The sequence below is a fragment of the Gambusia affinis genome, linkage group LG10, assembly GCF_019740435.1.
Source record: "Gambusia affinis linkage group LG10, SWU_Gaff_1.0, whole genome shotgun sequence".
NCBI lineage: Eukaryota > Metazoa > Chordata > Actinopteri > Cyprinodontiformes > Poeciliidae > Gambusia > Gambusia affinis.
Window position 1 is genome coordinate 8,481,258 of NC_057877.1, and position 22,663 is coordinate 8,503,920.

General features: G+C 41.2%; 2 protein-coding genes across 6 annotated transcripts in view; one reads left to right on the forward strand and one right to left on the reverse strand.

The window, feature by feature from the left end:
* ralgps2 (Ral GEF with PH domain and SH3 binding motif 2) overlaps positions 1 to 22,663 on the reverse strand; it is an 84,036-nt gene that overhangs the window by 12,835 nt on the left and 48,538 nt on the right. For all 5 annotated transcript variants that reach the window (XM_044129014.1, XM_044129013.1, XM_044129012.1 and 2 more), the window contains exons 10-11: positions 1,763 to 1,900; positions 296 to 386 (exon numbers count right to left, since the gene is read on the reverse strand). In XM_044129014.1, coding sequence (XP_043984949.1) covers positions 296 to 386; positions 1,763 to 1,900 — 229 coding nt within the window. The remainder of the gene's footprint in view (positions 1 to 295; positions 387 to 1,762; positions 1,901 to 22,663) is intronic.
* angptl1a (angiopoietin-like 1a) lies at positions 5,565 to 20,732 on the forward strand. Its single transcript, XM_044129016.1, has 6 exons — positions 5,565 to 5,982; positions 14,825 to 15,065; positions 15,152 to 15,760; positions 18,238 to 18,431; positions 19,212 to 19,482; positions 19,562 to 20,732. Exons 2-6 carry the CDS (start codon positions 14,876 to 14,878, stop codon positions 19,747 to 19,749), a joined length of 1,452 nt encoding a protein of 483 aa, XP_043984951.1. The 5' UTR covers positions 5,565 to 5,982; positions 14,825 to 14,875; the 3' UTR covers positions 19,750 to 20,732.

Consider the following 22,663-nt stretch of genomic DNA (forward strand, 5'->3'; position numbering starts at 1 on the left):
TTTTCTTTTTATCTTTTCTGATTATGCAAATATATTTTGGGTTTTTATTGTCACATTCCAATTGTTTTAAACTTTTAAGTGTTTGTAGATGTGACCAAATTTAGGTCAAAAGTTCATTTTTTGTCCCATGGAGATTTCCACACATGATGCACATGTGTCGTTCCTACTGTCAACAGTAATAGTGTATGACATCGCTATATCTCAACAAAACAGAAACATTAACTTTTACTAGAAACTAATGTAAAAAGTTACATTTTTTGGTGCTTAATAAGCGAGCGGCTTAAGTTTTTCTTACTTGTAATTTTCATCCTCCACAAACTTCTGCAGCTCCTCGATGTACCTGACAGAGTTCAAATACTTCTGGATGTGAGACAACACTGGGATATCTGAGAGAGGAGACACATTCATGCACCAGAGCTGAAACACGAGTGAATTAATTCAATTTACAACAAAACAATCAGAAAAAACTCACCCAAAAAGCTAAAAACTACTTCCTCTTTTGATCCAAAAATACTGATTTAAAACAATTTCTTTCTCTTTTTTTCGCTATTTCCCATGTAGGAATAGTTCAAAAGCTGCTCTACACCAGTATTTGTTTTAATATTGACGGTGTTCACACTATGGGATTTTGTCGAATAAAACAACTGGCTGAACTATAAGAGATTACGCCACAGTCTTCCCTCTGAGGGAACAGGAAATGAAGCAAAGAGATTGCGATTCTTGTTCCTCGTCTTTTTACCCCCTCTTTATTTTATTTTTTATCCTTAGTGTTTTGAATCAGCTTTTATCATGAAAAAATATACATTTTTAAATAAAACAAATCCATAATGTCCACTTTAATGGACAGAAAGGTGTTTTAATTTTCTCTAAACAACATATTAATTTAAAACTGCCAATAGTTGTGAAATGACGAGATATCTATGTGTTTTTATCTATAGTCGCGTATTACAAAATATTCCTCAATTGATCCGACTGCTGGATATTCTGGCTCAGAGAAATCCTCTGTGAACATCGGTGGGTATCCAGTAGGGGGCAGCGTTCAGGGCGGCTAATATCTAATGTCTAATCACGTAGCTTACTCTCCCAGTATAACCAGTTGGGTTGCATAAGGTTTGAACATTTAATGTCCAAAGGTAGTTAAATTTAAAGGGAATTTTGAAAGTATTCAAATTCGAAAGCTTTCCATGAGAATTCATTTATTTAAAGACACTGGATCATATTAAAACATTTTAGTTTGTCCTAGGTTGATAAGTTCAACATCTGTTGTTATTATTGTTTTTAGTCTTTATTACTGTACAGCGTCTGAGTGTCTTGAAAAGCGCTTTATAAATAAAATGTTTTTAATATTATAATATGTAAAAAAAATATGAATCTTATAAAATCTGCAAAACTTAATTTAACAGCTATAGAGAATGTAGGGGGCGTGGCCTCAATACCTCCGCAGTCAGCAGTGGGATATGAGCGTCTCATTTAGGAAAAGCATCTGTATTCAAGGGTAAATACAGAAAATCTTTTGCTTGTTTTTTTGACAACTGTCTTGTGAAACAGATCTTCCCTGACTGTAAACTGCCACATTAAATCGTTTTAAATTCCAAGTTTATCGCCGTTTATTTCCAAACAAATCCATTCTAATTCCTGTGAATTTCAGCTAATCTTTTTTTGAAAGTTTAAAACCTTTTGAACATGGCTGAAATATTGCCACCCCAACTACAATCAACACCCACACGCATCGAAGAAAACTACTTCCGCGAGCGCGTCTCACCGTAGGTGCAAGATCTCTGCAGGTCCGATATGATTCGGAGGATGTTGTTCATCAGGTTGGACCGCTGCTCGTTCTCCAATATGCTGCCTGTGGACGGGTAGGCCGAGTCGATGTAGGTCAGGTCGGACAGGTACATCCCTGGAAGGAGGAGGAAGAAGAAGAGATGTTTCATTGGGAGAGCAGAACTCAGATCAATGGGTATGGCCGGACGAGACGAAGGAGCAAAAATATCTCGAGGTTCACTCATTCAGGTGGGATGCATTTGGTGTAAAACCAGCAGCCATCTTCAGACTATTTGAGTCTACATGTGTTAGATGACCACAAACAAAGCGGCTTTTTAAACAGGCCTTGCTCCAGCATAAGCAGACAATGACAGATCTTGCTTTTTGGCAGTCACTCGGAGCAAAAGTCAAAGGTTTATTACGTAAATGATGACTTTAGGGGACAAACGCGGGAGCCGCTTCCCGCCACGCAGGGAGATCCATGAACGATGAGCACATTTCAGGAGCAGCCTGATGGGGGACGTTTTTCTTACCTACTTGGCTTGCTCAATGGCTCTTTCACACGCCAGGCCATTGAAACAGAGATTGAACGCAGATGTGCAAAGTTTATCACTTAGCAGAGGAGACGAAAACCTTCAGCTGTTTATCCTCCTCGAGAACAGAGCTGTTCTCAGATGCTTGGACAAGCTAATGGCCGAAGTCCAGGACCAGAAACCAAAACAAAGATGTGCAGAAAGGTTAAGTGGAAGAAAAAAAAAGTTTCTTTGTGGATCAGGTTTTTCTACAACATGGCTGAAAACATATCACAATGTCAGCGTTTCATATCAGTTGATATCGCCAATTATAAATTTTTTTTGGTTTGTTTTAAATATCTCATATCTAGTTTCACTCCATGCTGTTTTTATTTTAAACCAAGTTTTTATTTTATTTATGAGGCACAATGGCAAAACCTTAAACTGCCTCGGCGCATGTTACTCAACAGGTTGCTGCTAGGCAACCAAAGAGCGAGTGAGTTAGTCGATGCTACCAACCTTGATCAGCTGGCTGTGAGACTAAGAGCGGCTAAAATCTGTCCACTGCCTGCACGCCCCAGGATGCTGAGCGGTTCTGGATCAGTGGAATTACTGAACATTTTATCAGATGCATCATCTATTGACATTGATCAGTTGTCTATCGCAACTTGTATTGTTATTGATTTATTGTCCAGCCATACAACAACCCATTAAGGGCAAATGCTGCAGAACAAGACCCATTTATAACTTGTTTGCATACAATGATTTGGTTAGGTGTAGTGGAAAACCCAACACCCTGAATCCACCATTCCCATTGTGAAACACGGTGGTGGCAGCACCATGCTGTCAAAATGCTGAAGACGTGTCCAGAGCTGCGGGGGAACAAAACATTCATGCACAACATTCGTCACAATGGCCCAGTCAAAGACCAAGACGAAATCCAATTGAGAAAATTTGACAAAACCTAAAAACTGATGCAGTCTGAGATTGAGGTAGTTTACGAAGAAGAACGAGTCAAAATGTCCATGTGTACATAACCGAGTCGTTATGTACAGAAGCAACACAGATGGGAGATAAATACAAACGCACGCTTCACTTTATAGATTTCTATTTGTAAACCATTTTGTAAAGCATAAACTGTGAACGAAATGATGATGATGTACTAGACTGTGTTGGTCTATGACATAAAATCCCCTCCAAAAATAAATAAAAGTTTCTGATTTTAAGATACAGAGGTGTGAATACTTTTACAACACACCATGTTCAGCAGTCAAGGCTGAAAGCAGAACAGAGCCGTGTTAAATAAACTCGGATAAAGGAAAAGGTTGGGAAAGGGAGAATCATTTACAGGAATCTGGAGGCTGTAGAATGTGAGAGACGGACGGGGGAGGAGGGAAAGGATCCCGGAGGCTTAGCTGCTATAGCTGCTTTCTGGAGCAGAACAGCAGCTGGCTGGAACAGCAGCTCAGCGTGTCCTCATGTTCAGGGAACCTGTGGTTAGGATGGTTGTTATGAGCGTTTACATGCGCTGAAGCCAAGAGGATCAACAAAGGTCAGAGAAGTGAGGCGGTTAAAAGCAAACTCTTAACCCCTCTGTCCTGTCTTCGTCTCTGAGTTTGCTGCTTAAAGAGGAAAAGTCCACTAATCCTTATTTTAGGAACATGACAGCGGTGATAAAACAAAACAAGCTGCCGACAAGTCTCAGGCAACACCTGGAGTGAGCGTTCTGCCGCAATAGCTCCACAAATCAGTTTTATCCGGCCGCTTGTGTCCAGCTGTTCTCGACAGGAAGGCGCCCGAAGACGACCCCGGCGGCATAACAAGCAACCACTGTGGTTGCTACGGACGACGACTACTAAACAAGAGGAGGACGTTCTCAGGGGTCGTACACTTGTAAAAGTCAAGCTCTTTTCAAGGTAAGTTTTCAAACTTTTACAGCACCACATTTTGGATATAAAAGCAAGACAGATAATAGAAAGAAAGACTATTTCAATTTATTATTATCTGATATAATTCAGAGTTTTTTACACCATGAATGTGGCGTTCTGGAGGATGGATGGGTGGGTGACGAAATGCTGCTGGTTAAATGTAATCAGGGAGTTTTCCAAAATGGATTTGAAACATTACGGCCTATAATAGGCCAAATTATATTGACTACATTGCTGTCATTCAAATGCAACAAACATTAAGTTCATTTTCACAGGCTTGAACTAAAAAATGCATTCAACTTCATTTTCCTTAGGTACCTTTCTTTGAATTTTTCACTCTACTTCAGACTGATGTCAAGTTTTCCTCCACTTCAGAGAGGAGTGAAGTGCACAGTCGCCATCTTCGCATATGCCTTTCATCGTCAGCATGTATGTTAATAAAAAAAACAACAACTTCATTTTGAAGGTGTGACAGATTTTATCTTGGCTTATTAATGATGGTATTCTACATCAGGAACAAGTTAAATAAAAGATCATTTTATATTTTGAAATGTTGGGACCTGACTGGTCCAAGAACAAAACACTAATTTAACAAAGAAAATTCAATAATTCTGTTTAAGATATAAAACACAAGCTAACTTTTAACTCAATCACAGACAAGACGCAGCTGAACCATTGCAAATGAAGAGCATTCAAACGCAAACACATTTTGTTAAAGTGACTTTACTACTCAAATTATGTGTTTAGAAATAATAATAAAAAGCAAGCAGAAAAAAAAAAAAATCTAAAAAAACTAATGTTAAATTTCCTGGCATTCCGTAAATAGAAATAATTTTGAAAATTCTAACTGAAAACAAGAAAAAAAGTCTTTTTTTCTATTAGGCGTATGAAAATATCTGGTTTCAACTGATAATAATGTTTTCCTAATTCAGGCTTTTAATCAAACGCTAGACTGAACTTTATTTCCAAACCGTACAGTTTGAATATGAAGCACTTTCAAGGACTTGATGCAGAAACTAAAAACTTTCCAAACCTTCAAGAACACCTCACTGAAATTCCAGCCTTTTCAAGGAATTTCAGGCACCTGAACGAACGCTGCATTCTAGACAAAACGTGACTCGTTCCTGCTGCTCTAAACTCAGCCAACAGCCTGAGAAACCAACAGGCCTTCAATGTTTTTTTCATTTCAAGTCACTTGCATAACAAGAGAAGCAAGACTGCTACTGTTAAGGAAGCAAAGTTTAATGAAGCACCTCTCTGATTCTGCTTTAGGGGTTTCTTTTCCTCAGTGACATCAGAGGGAGGCCGGACAACTCCCAAAAAAAATAAACCAAGGGAGAGAGAGAGAGAAAGAGAGAGAGAGAGAGAGCGAGAGTGAGAGAGAACGAGAGAGAGAGAGAGAGAAAGAAAAACAAGCAAAGCCCTCACAGCCCTCCCTCTCCGACATCCCCCCTCATCCTTTGTGAAAAGCTAAGGTATCAGCGGTTGGAGCTCAGTCCGCTGAAGAGGCTGGCTTTTGAACCATGCCCCCAGCCTGAGCCCCGGGACAGCTGACGCTTTAAGGAAGCAGGGCCTGCGCTAAAAGGCTGGCGGCTTGCTGCTACGCACGGGACGGAAGGGGCGAGTGAAGGGGGGGAGCGGCTCAAACCACAAGGACAAAGACACGGAAAAAGGGATGATTCCTGAGCAGCACAACTCAATGAAACCTCAACACGACAGGCACGCTAAACCATAACCGGAGAAAACCAGCACCGACCCCACGACTGGTGTCAAAGCAGGTAAAAGTTGCAGAGGTTTGTTGTGGGAATTGTGTGTGAATATGTGTGCATGTGCATGTGTGTGTGCAGCGGTCTTGTGACCGGAGCGGGCAGCTGCAGACAGATATTTAGCAGTCCTTTCCTCTAGAGTGTGTAGTATTCTGTAAGCAGCGTGTAAAGATGTGCAACACTGAGGATACTGGAGGAGATTTAAAAAGTTAAAACCCTTATATGGATAAGTCTGGAAAGAAAGGGAGGGAATGTCCAGAGAGGGAAATTCTTGAGAGAAATGCATTCCAGAAACTCTCACAAATAATGCTGATATGATCAGATGGAAAGATCAGATCATTTGCAACAGGGATCGTGTTTTGTTATGGTTTTTGGAAGGTTGTAATACAGCACCGTCTGAGTTCTGACTCTAAGAGAGAGGATAGTTTGCAAAGGTCCCGTCCAGCCAGACATACAGATATGTACTGCAGCTTCTAAAATCCGGCTTATCAGAAGCACCAGGATGCAGTAATTAACACCCCGCGGATGAAAGACACTTCAATCACAACTCTGGCTTCTCAGAAAAAGCTTTGCAGACCAACAACATCAATCTGGTGTTTCCACATCTTACAAATGTCTTCAAATGTTCCCACCGACTTCCTGCTGCAATGGTTGGAGACACATCTGCGAGCCCCAGACCTGACCACAAGCGACGCACGGCGGCCAGAAGAAAGAGGCCCGAGAAAATATTTCATAAGCTTCCTCGGTTTTCCCTCGCAGCAATAAATTCCTAATATCGGTAACGCCAGTAACTCAGGCTGAAGCAGAGAGGAAAAAGATAAAGAGGAGGTCGGAGGCATGGCCAGGACATTCTGTGCTGGAGCGCCGGAGAGCCTGGCCCCGACGTTCATCTGGACCTTAAGGAGAAAGGAGACAGGGTGGGGTGGCTTTCAATGGGTCATTAGTATCAAACCAAACAAACATCAGCTATTGTCTTAACCTTCCACCTCGGCTTGATGTCGCTTCTGGGTAACGCTTTGGAAACTTCCCCAATAAGTGGCAGTCAGGTAAGGATGTTCTGTTGTAGTGCAGCGCCTGACTGATCGCTCATCCAATCTGCAACAACCAGCTGTGGTCTTTGAATGACAGGCACACGGATAATCATATTTTACTGCTGAACCTGAGCCCGCGCGCCCCCACAGGAGGCAGAAAGCGATAGTACGCATTGGATGCAGCTACAGATTGGACTGAAACCACTAATCCTGGCCCAATGACCACATGAGGTCAGATCCAGCCACAGACCACCGCTCTGGACTCGTTATAGCGCCTGAAATTAACAGACTCAAAACATGAGGTGGTACTAAGACTATTTATTTATTTTTTAAGGTTGCAGCACAAACTCTGCAGCCACATGATGAAGCTCACTCTGAATCCCCCTTAATTAGGTTCTGGACACAGCTGAACAGACGGGTCACAACAAGGAGCGAGAGGTCAGCCAGAGGGTCGTCGGGGTAAACACAGGAGGCACACAACTCAGCCGAGGAGCTGGGTAGGGGGGCCAGAGCTTATACTGCAAATTTATGAGCTCCTCCGTGTTGATCCAGATAATAGGAGGCATGTGTGGCGTAAGAGGCGCAAGGGTGAGGTGTGACTCAAAGGAGAAATAAATACCGGCAGAGAGACTGCGAGAGGCTACGAGTCATCCCCTGAACCAGAAAGTTTAAAAGTCAAAACGGAACACCGTAACTTTTTAAATGCTCTCTTCCTGGCTCTCCGGTCTCTCCTGACTCCCCTCCAGATCTTTTTGGAGGCTGAAATATTTGGTCAAAGCCAAGCATCCTCAAAGCAATTCAAGAGGCAAGCCACCTGTCACCCTGGGCAACCACACACACACACACACACACACACGAGACAAGGACTTGGGAGGGAAAGAAGGCAAAAAAAGTTGTGATGAAGTATTATTATAGAGAAGAGTACTTGCAGGCAGAAATTTTATATTGCAATGAAAGAGAAATGTCAGAGGTACCAAAAAAAGTTTGTTTTTAGCAGGATCAACCCTTACAAGTGACAAGTGAGATGAACTCGTAAAAAATTCTAGCTTTTTCCAATCATAAACGCACCATGTTGCAGAGTTAGCCATTTCCAGTAACTAGGAAGCAAATTAAAAAATAAACCATTTTCTCCTGAAGCATGCCAGCTGCTACAAAACAGCTTACTGGTAATTTCGCAATTTTGCCATTTTATGCTTGGAAAAACCCAACAGCTTGGTGCGTTTTCTGTCCAAAAGGTTATTGTGCTACAGGGCGTGACTTCGTATCCGCCCAGGAAACACATCACTGAACGGGCGAAGGAATGAACTGACCTCAAGCTGACTTTGGTAAAAATTAGGAAAAGTGAAAGACAAATGTATTGATTTATTTTTTTTTTTTATACATTTAGACTTTTAACATCAATTTTCAACATATTAAGAGTTATTAGGGTTAAACGTCTGCCTTGTTCTGGGAATACACACAGGGACTGCTGCTCATAGTTAGCCAAGCTAACCATGCTAATCGTGTTACTCACTGGTACAAAATGCTAAAGACTGTACATTTGTCACATTTAAAATGAGGAAGAAAAATTACTGCTGAAAACAGAAACAACTTAAGAGAGATCTAAACTGCAGAAAAAGAGAATCAAAGTCGAAACTTTACAAAGCCCAAATACTAGAGGTCGGTGACAGATCTCTGTAGCTTAGCGTCCTAGAAGGAGAGAAAGAAAGTCAGCCTTATGTGAACCTCGGCCACCAGGATCCCATAAAGCTCACCGCAAAACATATTTTTTTCCGTGCCTGTAAATGCTGTGCATGACGAGAAAGAGGGAGACCCCCGCTCCCCACAAAGACCAATTGATTGCAGGGTGTGTGAAGTGTTTGAGTGGGTGGGTTAAGGAGAGGAAGGGTGGGTCTACACGCCAAATCCCACATAGAGACCTCTGACCCCAACATCAGCCCACATGTTTAGCTTCTCTCTACAAAAGAAGCAAAACAGATGAGTCCGCCCTGTGGGGGGCCAGGAGGTTGTTTTTTTTCCCCCTTATTATTCACTTAAACGGCATAGAGAGGGATGGGGTCTCTTTGCTAGAAAGCAAAATGAGCTTCCTTCAGAAGACGAATGGTTGGAAAACCATTTGAAAAAAAAAGAACAAAAAAAAAAACAACATTAATGAGATGTGTCGAGAGGCAGGATTTAATCTCTGGGAAGCTTTGCGGTTTTGTTTCAGATTCCCTTTTATGAGTTTTCCTTCTTCTTATTATGCCTCAGTGTGCGACGGTGTTGTTGTTTTCCACTCATTAATTGTTTTTATAATGTCAGTTGTTTTTCAATGCATTGCCCGCTCATGCTGAGTGGGTTCCTCTTCGAAGCTTTGAACCGATTTGACCTCCACCTTTCGGAGTCTAACTCGCTTCCTCTTGTGGAACCGTTACCAAGCCTTTTGGCGAGAACATAAAACATCGCATGACTAATAATGTCGTTAACGCCTCTCTGTGAGCAGAAACGGTGCCTGGTGACATCATGCAATGGATGTTTCACTGGAAGGACATTTGCATCCAGCTGTGCAGACACACAAAAGTTGACTCACATCCACGTTGGTTACCTTAAAGCCAAGTTGTCTTCTTTTGCTCTTACAGATAATATCTCCTCTTTTATTGCTTTTTTTCTGAAAAACAATGAATCTTTCAGGACTGTTGGATTTTTTTGTTTCGTTTTTGGCTTCACTGTAAGAAAGTCTGAGGACCAGATAAGGGGGCGGCGTGGAAGCACTGGATTTTGACTCTACTATAAAAATCCAAATGTTTTGTTATACAGGTTTATGGTTCCCTGCAGCAGCAGTCAGTCAGGCTGCAGACTGATAAATCTCTGCAGGAGATCTCAACAATAGGAGCCCTAAGACTAACACAATGCAGATATGACTTTGGCAGACATAAAGCCTGCATGTTTCACACTTGGTAGAGAAGAGAGTAAAATGTCAAGCCCAAGAGTTTTAAGAGTTTCCAACAAAATCCACCGACAAAGACATTTATTCTTCAGTCTTACGTTGAGAATATCTTTCATCACTAAACATTTAGGACAGTTGGAGCCAACTAGCTGAAACATCTTATACTTTTTTTTAATGTCTACATTAATTTTTGTCGGTTTTGGGGTAAAGCAGCACTGCCCCTTCCCTACCTGTTGCTGAGTACTGCAGAACAACCGGCTGAAAAAAAAAAGACTCCAACATATCTCTCTTGTCGAAGAGAAAGACTAATTCAATTGTTTGAAAATATTTCCACTTACAAGAGAAAGGATTGACAATTGACAATATATGGGCGACATGACTGTAAAGCATCGGAGGGCAGGCTAGTTAACCACCAAACTAAACACGCTCTCTAAATAACAGCAAAAAGCTGTATTTTGTGCAGCATAGTTAACAACTACTACAACAAAATTCAAAATCATAATAGAAAAAGAATAGATATTACATTATTTTGGGTGCAGATGAACATTTCAGCTTTTTCTTTTAAAGAAGATAATCTTTGTCCAAATACTTTGAAATTGAGCTATTTTGTCCTAATATGGTACCTTGAGAATCTCATACCAGTTATGTTTAGACGGCAGCATTAGAAAAATGCTTCAATGTTTTTATGCTATCAGCATCCCCACCACCTGGCCAATCCTTTAAAAACTTTCTGGAGGCGCCCATAAAAATCGAGTCCAAAAGTTTACAGTCAACACCAACTTCGCCTCCAACCAGACACCTGCAGGTAGTCAGATTTCCACACAAACAGTTTGAATTGCACATATATTAATCATTTTGTTTGCGGAAAAACTGATTTGTCCGTTGTTACAGGCTTTATGCCAATAAATGCAGTGTAACCCGAGGCAGTAGGATTGCCATGTGGCTGTCTTTGTGAGGTACATCCACCATTCATATAGCAAGTTAAATAAAAATTCAAAGCTGACGTTTCCTGTCTGGAAGGTACCCAAGCAGCCAGTTCACTAAATTACTCCTCTTGTTCAAAACATGCAGGAAACAATTTAATATCACTCTCCAACTTGAAGATCCATGAGCAAAACCAGCTGCAACACACAGACTCAAGATGGATGAAATATCGTTTGTCTTGAGGGAAAAAAATGTGCAAACTAAGATAAATGGAGTGGGGCAAAACCGTTCTGGAAAAGTTAGTTATCTCAACATCACCTCATTTCTGTGAAGAAAGAGCAAAGATAAAGAGGGGAGTCTGTTTTTGTTTGTATGAAGCAGTCTAGAGGCCCCAAACTCTTAACACTGACGGGTTTAAACAGCAACTCAACGGGGATATAATGAGCAGAAACAACCAATCAAAGCAGATATTGGATAAGTTTCATTTGCTTTAAACAAAAAGCAAAAAGGAACATTGTTCAACTGGAACCGATTCCCAGCTGCAAGAGCGTGTTTGGTAGAGGAAGTAGGTTCAACCCTTCAGGCTGACCTTATTATTGACACAAGAATCAAGTGACCCAAAGCAAAGAGAAAACCCTGGAGGTAAAAAGCAAGTGAAGAGGAATTAAAGAGATAACCAAACACATTACATCATAATTAGGAATTAGTATGGAGTGAAGACATCGTGGAGCAACAGCAAAGATGTTCACAGATGTTGCCAAAACACAAGCCAGGCCAAGTGAACTGCAAATCCTTTTTTCCAGACGAAAAGATATTATGATAATAAATAAAGTGCGTCGGCAAAACCCGAGCCAACAAGAAGAAGAATAATTCATATTAGCTTCGGGGGAAAAAGAATGCTTAAAGTTTTTATGAATCCTTAAATTAATAGCAGTGCTTAACTTCCATATGTATTTCAATATAGATGAAAAATAATAGAATCAGAGAAAGGAAATACAGAGAACTGTAAAGCGAAAAGAGTGTGATGGAAGGCTACAGCTGAAATGATAAAGAAAATAGGATTTCTCAGAAGTGACGCCGATGGCCAGGTGGGATAAAGAGCCGTAAGTTATTTTCTGATCACTACTTAGCTTTTCTTCCATTATCAGCATCCTGAGCTTTCTCTTCAAATGCTCATGATTTGTTTCTGCCTTGCACCAAAGAACCCAAAGCTCTATGCGATGCAGCAAAATCATTTCTTCAAGATTAGAGTAAGAATGTCAGAGTAAACCTGGCCACAAAGAACGGCTGCTGTACAATAGCAGCATCCTACAAAAGTATCCATACTGCTTTTTAAAAAAACAAAACAAAAAAACACTTTTGCCAAGTCACGTTCAGAATTTAATGGCTTTTAGTAGATTTCATATGATATTCCCACAAAAAGTAGCGCATTATTATGATGATGTAGAAGAAAAATGTTTGTTTTGTTTTCAGCTACTCGAAAATAGTTATTTGTAGAACCACCTTTAACTGCATACATAAAATCCCAACAAAAAAAATTAGCGGCCGAACCATGACTTTCTTTATTTATTTATTTTTTTTTGAGAAAAGAAAAACTGTTTCAAGCAAACTTTGTAGACTCTATACCTTCATGTGACCTCTCAGCATTTCCTGGAATGCCTTTGATATGTTATGGTTTCATGAAAGATGTGGAGGCCCTTCATAGTCAAAGCAACTGCATTGGAGGAATTCAGACTCAAAAAAAATAAATAAAAAAATTAAATAAAAAACGAGGAGGAGCTGTGTCCGGCTCACAGATGAACTCCAACTCTGACCGTCTCGTTCATGCCCACCTAAGCGTCTTGCAAGCAGAGAGGCTTCGAAGAAAAGACAGGAAAAGAGATGCTGCTGGTAAAGTCATTAGCAGCTATTACTGAGGTCAGCTGGGATACAGTACCTGGTTCTGCTGTCAGACACACAGTCTGGTGGAAAAAAAAATAAAATAAAAAAAAAAACACAAAGAAGAAGAAAACCCCAACCATGAAAAATGAAAAACGTCTCCAAATAGTCATGCAAACACATACACGGAGTATTCAATCACACAGACAGCCGCACAAGCTTATTGCCTTGAAGCGTGCATGCACTCGCGCAAAAAAGCTGCAGCACTGGCTGCGCTCCGGTCTCTCCCTTCAACATTGTTCCAAGTGACATAACGGCCAGAATTCCTGAGGAACCACAATGGCGTCATACGAGAGGCACACGGGGCCTGGGCTTTTCGGGGTGGAGGCGCGGCTCAACGATGTGGCACCGCTGGGAAGCCCAAACGGAGTCGGTCTTACACGGCTCGAGGAGATGAATGCAGTCTTAACGGGTCTGGTGGGGTTGTGTTTTTGCTGTGTTTATATAGTAAACAGGGGAAGAATCGACGGGGGAGGAGGATGAAGGTGCAGAGAGCTACACCTCAAACAAAGATGAAAGAGGATTTGCTTTGTTTCACACAAACACTGCCTTCTGCCCAGCATCCCCATCGGCATGTTTAACCCGTGTCACGGGAAGCTGCACGGGAATTTAGGGTCGGGGGGCTTTCTGCAGGGGGTTGTGTGATGGGAGTGGATGGCAACAGGAAAGTCACTGGTTATTGTGCTGGTACCACTGAAAGAGACTGCATGAGTGAACCCAAAGTTGCGTTTATGTCCACCCCATTGACTAATGCCTCTAAACAGAATCCAGCAACAACTTGCCTTCAGAGTCGGTGGACCTACCGAGTCCACCTGCATGAGATTTAGGGTGCATTCACACTAGCACCCGTTTAATCCACTTTAGTCGAACTCTGGAAAGTCCAGTTCATTTGGGGAGGTGTGAATGCGCAATCAAACTGATGCGGACCAAAAAAGGGAATTCTGGTCTGCATAAAAACCTGGGTCTCAGTTTGGTTGAAGTGAACTCTGGCGCGGTTTGAATGCGTTGTTTGAATACAAACGGACTGGAGACTGAACTAAAACCAGGAAGTGAACTATAGCACTGGGCAAACTGGGAGAACACAACCAAACGTTATGCGTGTCTTGCATTAGCAGGAGAAATGGCTCAAGGTTCTTTACAAAACACAAATCCTAAAATCTGCTGCTACTCAATTTTTGCTCACATTATGTAAAAATAGAAATTACATTTAGTGTCTTCAGAGATGTTCAAGTTGCTTCCTTTAGTGGTTCTTGGTGCAGCGGCAATAATAAACAGTCAGGTTAATTTGAAGAGTCCTTTCAAGATATTTTGCAGAAGCTATTAAAAAGAACTGCTGTTTTCGGGGAACTTTGCCTCAAAAGAAATGAAATATGTGAACAAGTTTTAACTCGCAAAGCTAGTCAGCTGGCTCCATCTCTCGAGATAAAACATGACCCGCACACTACAGTGCTCCAAATAGGGGAGTCTGGTTTGAAGTTTTATTTATGCTTATTTACATATCTCATTTATAAACAAACTGAGAAAGAAAGGCAAGAGTTTGAGGAGATCGAGTCTTGCTGTTTTCCAGAGACCACAACTAAGGCATTCTGAAAAGTTTCAAAAATGTTTCCAGGAAACAGTTTTACAGAGCTATGCCTGATGTTGTACCGGTAAAGAAACATATTCTAAGATCACTGGAGAAAATGCAAGCGTTAGGGCAGAAAGACAAAGAGGGATTTCGGGATCAGAATGTCTTATTAGAAAAAATTGAGCAGAAAAATGAGCCGGGTGTCAACTGAGAATTCATCAGAGACAGAAAGCAGACCTCGTCTAGTTGGCCGGACAGAGAAGATTCTTTATTTCACTCCTTCCACCCAAAATTTATTCAGAAGACAACTTTGCTACTTCAGGCTTGTCAATTAAAAAAATCCTACACCTACTCATTACAGTGCAGTAAAGGTTGGTCCAGGAATAACACACAATAAACAGCCTTCCTGGCTTCACTCCTTTTGTTAGTCACCGTTTCCTTAACTCATAAGGTCTTGTATTCTTTCAGGGAGGCCTGGAGAGAGCCCCAGTAGTCAATCCATCCAGCCAGCCGGCAGCGATGCAGGGGCTGATCTGGAGCCTGTGTGCCTTGCTCTGCCTCTCTCTGTGGGAGGAAAGTTTCTGCAGGAGCTCAAGGGACACCCGGAGAACCAAAGAGTTCTCCCTCCAGAGGAGTAAAAGAGCCGCGCAGGATGCGGATGACAAAAAGTGTTCCTACACATTCCTGGTGCCTGAGCAGAGAATCACAGGTACATAAAATGCAACCTCTTGGACGAATTCCAGTTTGAGTTACTGTTTCTCGTTCCTCCCTTAAATGATTAATTTCTGTCATCAGGTCCGATCTGTGCCAGTACAACAGGCCCAGAGCCAGACAAAGACAGAGTGACCCGCATGGACATCGCAGATGTGCGGGAGGTACTTAACAAGCAGCGGCGTGAGATTGAGACACTGCAGCTGGTGGTGGAGGTAGACGGCAACTTGGTGAACGAGATGAAGCTGCTGCGGAAAGAGAGCAGGAACATGAACTCCAGAGTGACCCAGCTCTACATGCAGCTGCTGCATGAGATCATTCGGAAGAGAGACAATTCTCTGGAGCTGGCCCAGCTGGAGAACCGCGTTCTGAACGTGACCTCGGAGATGATGCGACTGGCTTCGCGTTACAAGGAGCTGGAGGCCCGTTTCGCCACCATGGCCGGGGTGGTCAACAATCAGTCCATTCTCATCGCCGCTTTGGAGGAACAATGCATGAGGACGTTGGGACGGAGCGAGCTACCCCCAGTTCCTCCGCTGGTGCAGGTGGTGCCGGAGAACATACCCCTTGATAACCGCTTCACCAATGAGATCGTGAGGAACAATCGGGCCTTCCTCAGAGACTCTCGCATGGATACACCTACAGCTAGACCCTTTGATCCCCCGCCACCCCAAGGGACGATCACCTCTGATGGTATGTACCACTTCACTGTGATTCCCCGGTGTGTTTTTGTTCCTTATGTAAGCACAATTAGCAAAGGACAGCAAATTAAAATGCGTTTTCTCACCCTAGTCAGTAGTGCTGAGGCACAGTTGGCTTTCCCTTCGCATGCTACAGAGGCAGTGAAATCATGCATTCCTCTGTTCCCACTTGGCTGTCTGTACTGGCTGCACTGCCTTCAACATATGTACTACATTAGAGGGATGTCGACTATGTCTCTTTGAACAGCTCTGGGAGACACCTACTGCTTGGTTTGGACCAGAATATACACTAACTGTAGGAGGCACGGTGAGGTAGAAGAGTCACAGATCTGACAGGATATCAGAAATTCATCAATCTACAGGTGTCTGAAATAAACGGAGTCCTTTAGCACAGACGAGGTTTTCCCCCGAAGCTAATGCCCATTTCCCAGAGCTCGTCTCACTATGACATCTGAAACGGATCATCTCTGAGATGAAACTCATTTGCAACTTTCAAATTTTACTTGGAGGGAATTCCTAAACCTCAGTTCAAGAAGTTATATTTTTGCTGGCACTGAGAGTATGTCGGGGAATGCTGACGAGGTTTATCCGACCTGTAAGAGAAATGGATGAAGCATTCATAACATCCATGAGACAGAAGGAAGAAAGAAAGCTCTTCTGGACTAAAGGGTGGTAACCTAATAGGGGGAGATCATGTTTTCTGAGGCAATTTATTGATTAATTGGACCAGTCATCTAGAATTTGCATTAGTCGATGCTTCCACTGTACTCATCCTCACTGTAACCTAAACAAGGCTGTGAAGTAAAATGTAGCAGAATTCCGTTGGAAACATTTGGTGATGTGGGGACAAGAACCTGAAATTTTCCAATTTTATCCAGATGTATTTGATTTTCATAGTGGTTCGCTTCATCTATTTACCTTGTTTCTAACTCGGATGTCTTGGACCACTAGCATTGTTTGTGAAAGTGTGGGGATATTAGTTTCTCTTGTGACTTTGGTACATTTCTAGTAAGCACATTAATCAGATTGACCTTGATTTAAAATCTATTTCACTTCTTACTTATTTTTAATTACCCAAGGATAATGTGAATTGTGATTAAATCCAAAGTTTAATGGATATTTTGCTGCAAGTTCTTCAGAGATCTGTTGGTCATTCACCGTTTTTCAGAAAGCGGGTGTTTGTCAAATTCTAATCATTTTTAGCTCCGATACTGAGAAACAGATGTGCAAAAAGGAAAAAGGCAGAGGTGGGAAAGTTTGTCTAAGAGGTAAAAAGGTGGGTGGAAGGAATTTTACTTCAATGGTATTTGAAAGAATCCCAAAAGAAAGAGACGGCAATAAAAACAGAAAAAAAGACAGTGAAAGTTACATTTTTCCATTTCACCAACTATTTATGCATAGCCACCGTAGACAGTAAAACACTTCTTCTTCTAAATAGGTTCCATGTAGGTTCAGCAGAACTGTAATTACACCCTGCAGGACCACAGTTTGGTCTACTTAAACACGTTTTAGGTCAGCATGTAACACTTGATTTATTTTTAGCCTCAGCCTGAAGAACCCGGTGATGTTTGAAGAAGACACCGCTGGACAAAAAACAAGCGTGTGCTGTTAGGTTTTACATTTCTGTCCAGAGGCATTACACTGGGTCCGTTCAGTCCAGAGACATTTAAGAACCAATCTACCAAAAGCCTGTAGGGTCTTTAGACCCTCCACCCCCAACACACGCACACAAAGCCTGTGTTCATGCTGATCTAATAACTATTCCCACAAGGCGGAAACAGTGAATATATGTTGGTATAGGTTCAGCTGGTTTAGTTTTGGGTAAAGCTACATAATAGAATCAATTGAGGCTTTAAAGCCTATCCCCAGATGGATACCTGTGTACCAATTTAAGCATGCAAATTTAAAGAAAGACATCGTTAGGCCAGCATGTGTTTGTTTTTGGATGGCCTAACTAAAAGCAGAGCTCACTTTAACAGTTTCAAGCCAACCATAACAAAATAAGGTATACAAATATTGCAGATATTTTAATAGTGATTGCACTTAGTTTGATGTGTCTCAAAAGTTGAACACTGGATCTGGTTATACAATGTCTTGAGTGTAATACTCACTGCAACTGAGAAGACAATAATTATTACTGTGTTGACTACTACTGGTGCAAATCAATAATGAATGAAGGAGTATGTTTGGAAACGGAGGTAGGTAAAATTAAATCCCCATTGTCAAAAGTGCATATAAACAATATACCTGCAACTTTCATCACACTTTACATCTCTAGCAGCCACATTATACAATAAACACAGGAAGAGACCTGTGTGAGGCCAAAACTCACACCAAGTCACCACTTTCTCTTCTTATAACTAAGAAGAGAAACATCATCTACCCAATGATGTTTATTTTTATTTATTTTTTAAAATCAAGTGCTCACTTTGTTTCAAGAATGACCTTATTGACTCTTTCTCACCCCAGGTCCTTTCAAGGACTGTTACCAGGTGCGACGGGCGGGTCACTCCACCAATGGTATGTACCTGCTTAAGACTGATAACAGCGAAAGCCTAATCCAAGTATGGTGTGAGCACAGCCTCGACAACGGAGGATGGACAGTGTTGCAAAGGAGGAAAGATGGCTCTGTCAACTTCTTTCGGAACTGGGAGAACTACAAAGTAAGTTTATTCATGAAAGGATCTTGTTATAAGGAAAAACTAGTGAACCTTTCCCACAGTTTATGCTATCGCTCCTTCATCAGTGACCCAGTCTGAGCAGTTCAGTTTAGAGGCTCTAACCAAGCACTTACTCCAATAGATTAACATCCTACTCAGTAAACCTGCAGCCAAGAAAAGCATCCAGAGACCAATGTACAAACAGATGCAATCTCTGAAGACTTGGAGGCTAAAGTAGCTCTCAAGTTGCTCTCTGTGCTTATTATCCTGAGATGATATGCAAAAGTAAACTTAGGAGGGACAATTACGAAACAGATACCTTTCCTCTCACCAGAAAATGACAACAAAACCTACAATTAAAAGCTACTAGTCTTAGCTTTCCTTTTCAGGAATAAAGGGGAAATAAGCTAAGAGGTTCCCTCCGTCATAAAAATCAGGCTTTGAAATCAATAGCAGCGCACTTTTTGAAACGGAAACAGACGTTTGTCTAAACAGCTCTGACTATGCAGCATTTACTCTGTGAGGCGTCTGCCAGATCGCCACAGCCTCAGACCTTTAGCTAATTTGCTGAGTGAAAAGGTTGAGGATTACTTTAGAGTCCCAATTGGAAGCAGATGTGAACTTGTGTTGCTTGATTACAAGCACCAGCTACATTAAAATTTAACATTCTGAAATTTCATTAAACTCATTCAGGTTTAAAATTTGTGTTCTTTGGACTGCACAACACCTACCTTCTAGATTAATGCCATGCTGTAAACGCTGTGACATTTCTGTTTTCCACAGAAAGGTTTTGGCAACATAGATGGTGAACACTGGCTTGGGCTGGACAATATCTACAGCTTGGCAAAACAGGGTGACTACAAGCTGATGGTAGAGCTGGAGGACTGGACAGGGAAGAAGGTGTACGCCGAGTACAGCAGCTTCTACCTGGAGCCCGAGAGTGAAGGTTATAAGCTCAGGTTGGGGACCTACCAGGGAAACGCTGGTGACTCCTTCAGCAGCAACAACGGCAAACAGTTCACCACCCTCGACCGTGACAGGGACGAATTCTCTGGTCGGTCGACGCACCCGACAAATAATCTTCATATACCCACTGATTTTGTCTCCTGATCCTGTGTTCTTCTTCTCTTCAGGAAACTGCGCGCACTTTCATAAAGGTGGCTGGTGGTACAACGCTTGCGGTCAGACCAATCTAAACGGAGTTTGGTACAGCGGTGGAGTCTACCGCAGCAAATTTCAGGACGGGATCTTCTGGGCGGCCTACGGAGGGGGCTTTTACTCTCTAAAGACTGTCCGTCTCATGATCCGGCCAATTGACTGAGAGTTGGGGTGGTGGTTCATCCTTGCTGCATCTTCTACCCATAAATAAATAATATCAAGAGGTGGAATCAGGAATCTTTGCCATCATAACAGAGTAAAAATCAGCTGAGAGATATTGGTCCATTGCCAGACAATAACAACTCCACCAGAACAGCTAAAATGAAGACGGATTATATTGGCTTCATTAAGTAATTGCTCTCCTACGATCTCGGGCGGTTCCCGGCTATCAGTGTCCCTGAGGCCATTCAGTATTACTCCAATACATTTTGACTTGATTCTGTCTTTCAAGACCGAGTATGTAATAAAGGAAAATGGTAATTTACTACAGATATGAGATCTCTCTTGAGCAGCTAATGATGACTTATTGAAAGTAGTGCTTCTTATATGAAGTGGCACCGGATATTTGTGCAACACAGTGAATGAACAATAATGAACAATATGAGTTGATGCCATTTTAATTTGAAATGTTAAAATGCCTAAAACAAAATCTAACAATGGAAGATGGATCTTGGTCAATTTACTGTCAAATTGTTTGTAGGATTATTATTATTATTATTATCTTTTTTTTTACAACCAAAAGAAAGTGAACTCATCGATATGTGTGCTTGTTGATTGTGCATAAGGCTAAGCTGGCTTTAGTATGTAAATATTGTTGGCTTTAATTGTTTAATTTAAAAAAAAAAAAAAGGTATGACTCGACTCAGGCCTCATGTTCAGTGTTCCCACTCTGCTATTCTTTGTTGTTATTTATCAGTGTATTTATAGTAATTGTAGTTATCTCTGGCAATTTTATATCTATTCTTGTAACTACAAATGTTCTTATGTTTGTATCCCATGTAGAGGTGCCTTAGAAACCCCAGAACAGATGTACACAGGGGGAAGTGCACAATAAGGAGTGCACGTCTGTTTGACAAGTGGATGGAAAACATATGATGTGAACTTAGTCATCCAAGAAAAAATAAAACACTTTAAAAAAATCCTGAATGGTCTTTCAGGTTTCACTTTTAGTAGTATTCTGGGATTGCATTGATATTGGCCAGCAGAGGTATTTTGTTTTATTACAACCACAAATTTATTCTGACTTTGTGTAAATGGCCAAATCAAAGTAGTGCGTAATTGTGAAGTGAGGTAGAAAAATGGGCACGGCTTTCAAAATGTATTTACAAATAAAAATTGCAACAATATGAAGAGAGCGATAAAAAGCTGCAACACACACACACTCTCACGTTTGTAGCTCACATAAAATCCCAATGAAATAAGTTGTGAAACAAGGTAAACTAATGTATAACTAAAATAACCAACACTGTTCAAATGTACAACATTACATCGAGATAAAATATATATAATAGTTTTGAAGTTATCTTAGCACTTCAATAAATATATAAATACCGCTGGATTAAATAATTTAAGCATTGTGAGAAGGATAATTCAATTTATATATCCACAAGGCACTTCACAACAAAAAAATAGAAGTCAATCCATAAACATGGATTGAGGCAGCATTTTAAAATTCACATTATCCTGGGATGGAAAAATGGAGACGCCTGAAGGAAGTAAGATGCTTCGAAGAATTATACAAACAGAAACAAAGAAAACTTTTCATAGGAAAATGGGCCCATATCAGAGGAGCTGTAGATTAGAGCGGATGTTAATTAACGCTGTCGTGAAGGAATTTAGTCTTAATTGAAAGCTGAAAGAGACAGTAAACTTGATAAAAACAAAGAAACATCTGGAGAAGACTCAGAGGAACATTCTTTTCACATGATGAGTATATTGGGGAAGAAAAAAAATAAAAAGAATATAGGCATGTGTTGAACTGAGGGCTCTTCTCTGAACATCTTCCTCATTTTATGGTCCCTGTGTCCCTGTCTCTTCACCGAAAAATCAGAACAGACCAAAGCCTTCAGATTTTTTTAAAAAAAAAACAACAACTAATAAGACCACAACAAACACTCAACACAATGTGCCTCATGAATTCAAAAATAACGAACGAACCAAGAAGGCAGATAAGCAGCCTGCATCAAAAATGCGGCACAGTTGCAGGAGCCCCGACTTTGGCGAGGACCGGCTGTACTGGCTCAAAACGCATAGATCCGTGTGTCAAAAGAGCCAGATGGGAAATTAGTCTCTTTGTTGGCTGACATTTTTGATCTGAGACAACACTTTAATCCTGATGTTTTCCATTACATTGGTTGTTCCATACACGGCTGTCCGTGTCCCACGGCAACCGTAACTCAGAGTAAACACAAATGAAGCCCTAGTGCATGCTTCTGGCCTTCGGTGAGCTCTTTCTCCATTGAACGATGCCAAACATTAAAAGAAGAATGGATCAGCTTATCATTGAGCACAATAAATTTACACAGGGACCATAAAATATTAACAAGGCAAGTTACAAAAGCACCATGTATTTTAATCGTTTCTCATTAGTTTTATTGAGTACATCAGTTTCTATTTTAACAACCGCAAAATTAAAAAAGCTGAGCCTGTACAACTGCTATCAAATGCTTATTTAGAGAGTTCAATTACTTTTTTTGTTATTGTTTCTTTTTTTTTTTTTTTTTGCACCGTTTACCTACCTGCTGAGATATATACCTAGTTTCAAGCTCGTTAAAGTTAACTGCGTCGTGCATTCACAGAGGAAAAACAGAAAACTCGGTTACTGGAGATACCCGTTCCCCTTTCGCCCCACTTGTCAGAACAAGAGGTATTACTTTCAGAGAAAAGCATCGTTTCTGTGCCTCGGGACAGACCGTGTCCAACTTCCAGCTGGCCCGTTAACGGACAGTCCTTGTGTAACCGCCAACTGTCACTTTGTTTTGATTGAGTACAAACTATTGGTGGGTTTGAAATGTGGATGCTATAGCGATATAATGACACATCCATCTCATGAGAGAACGATGCAGATGCTGGGGTCC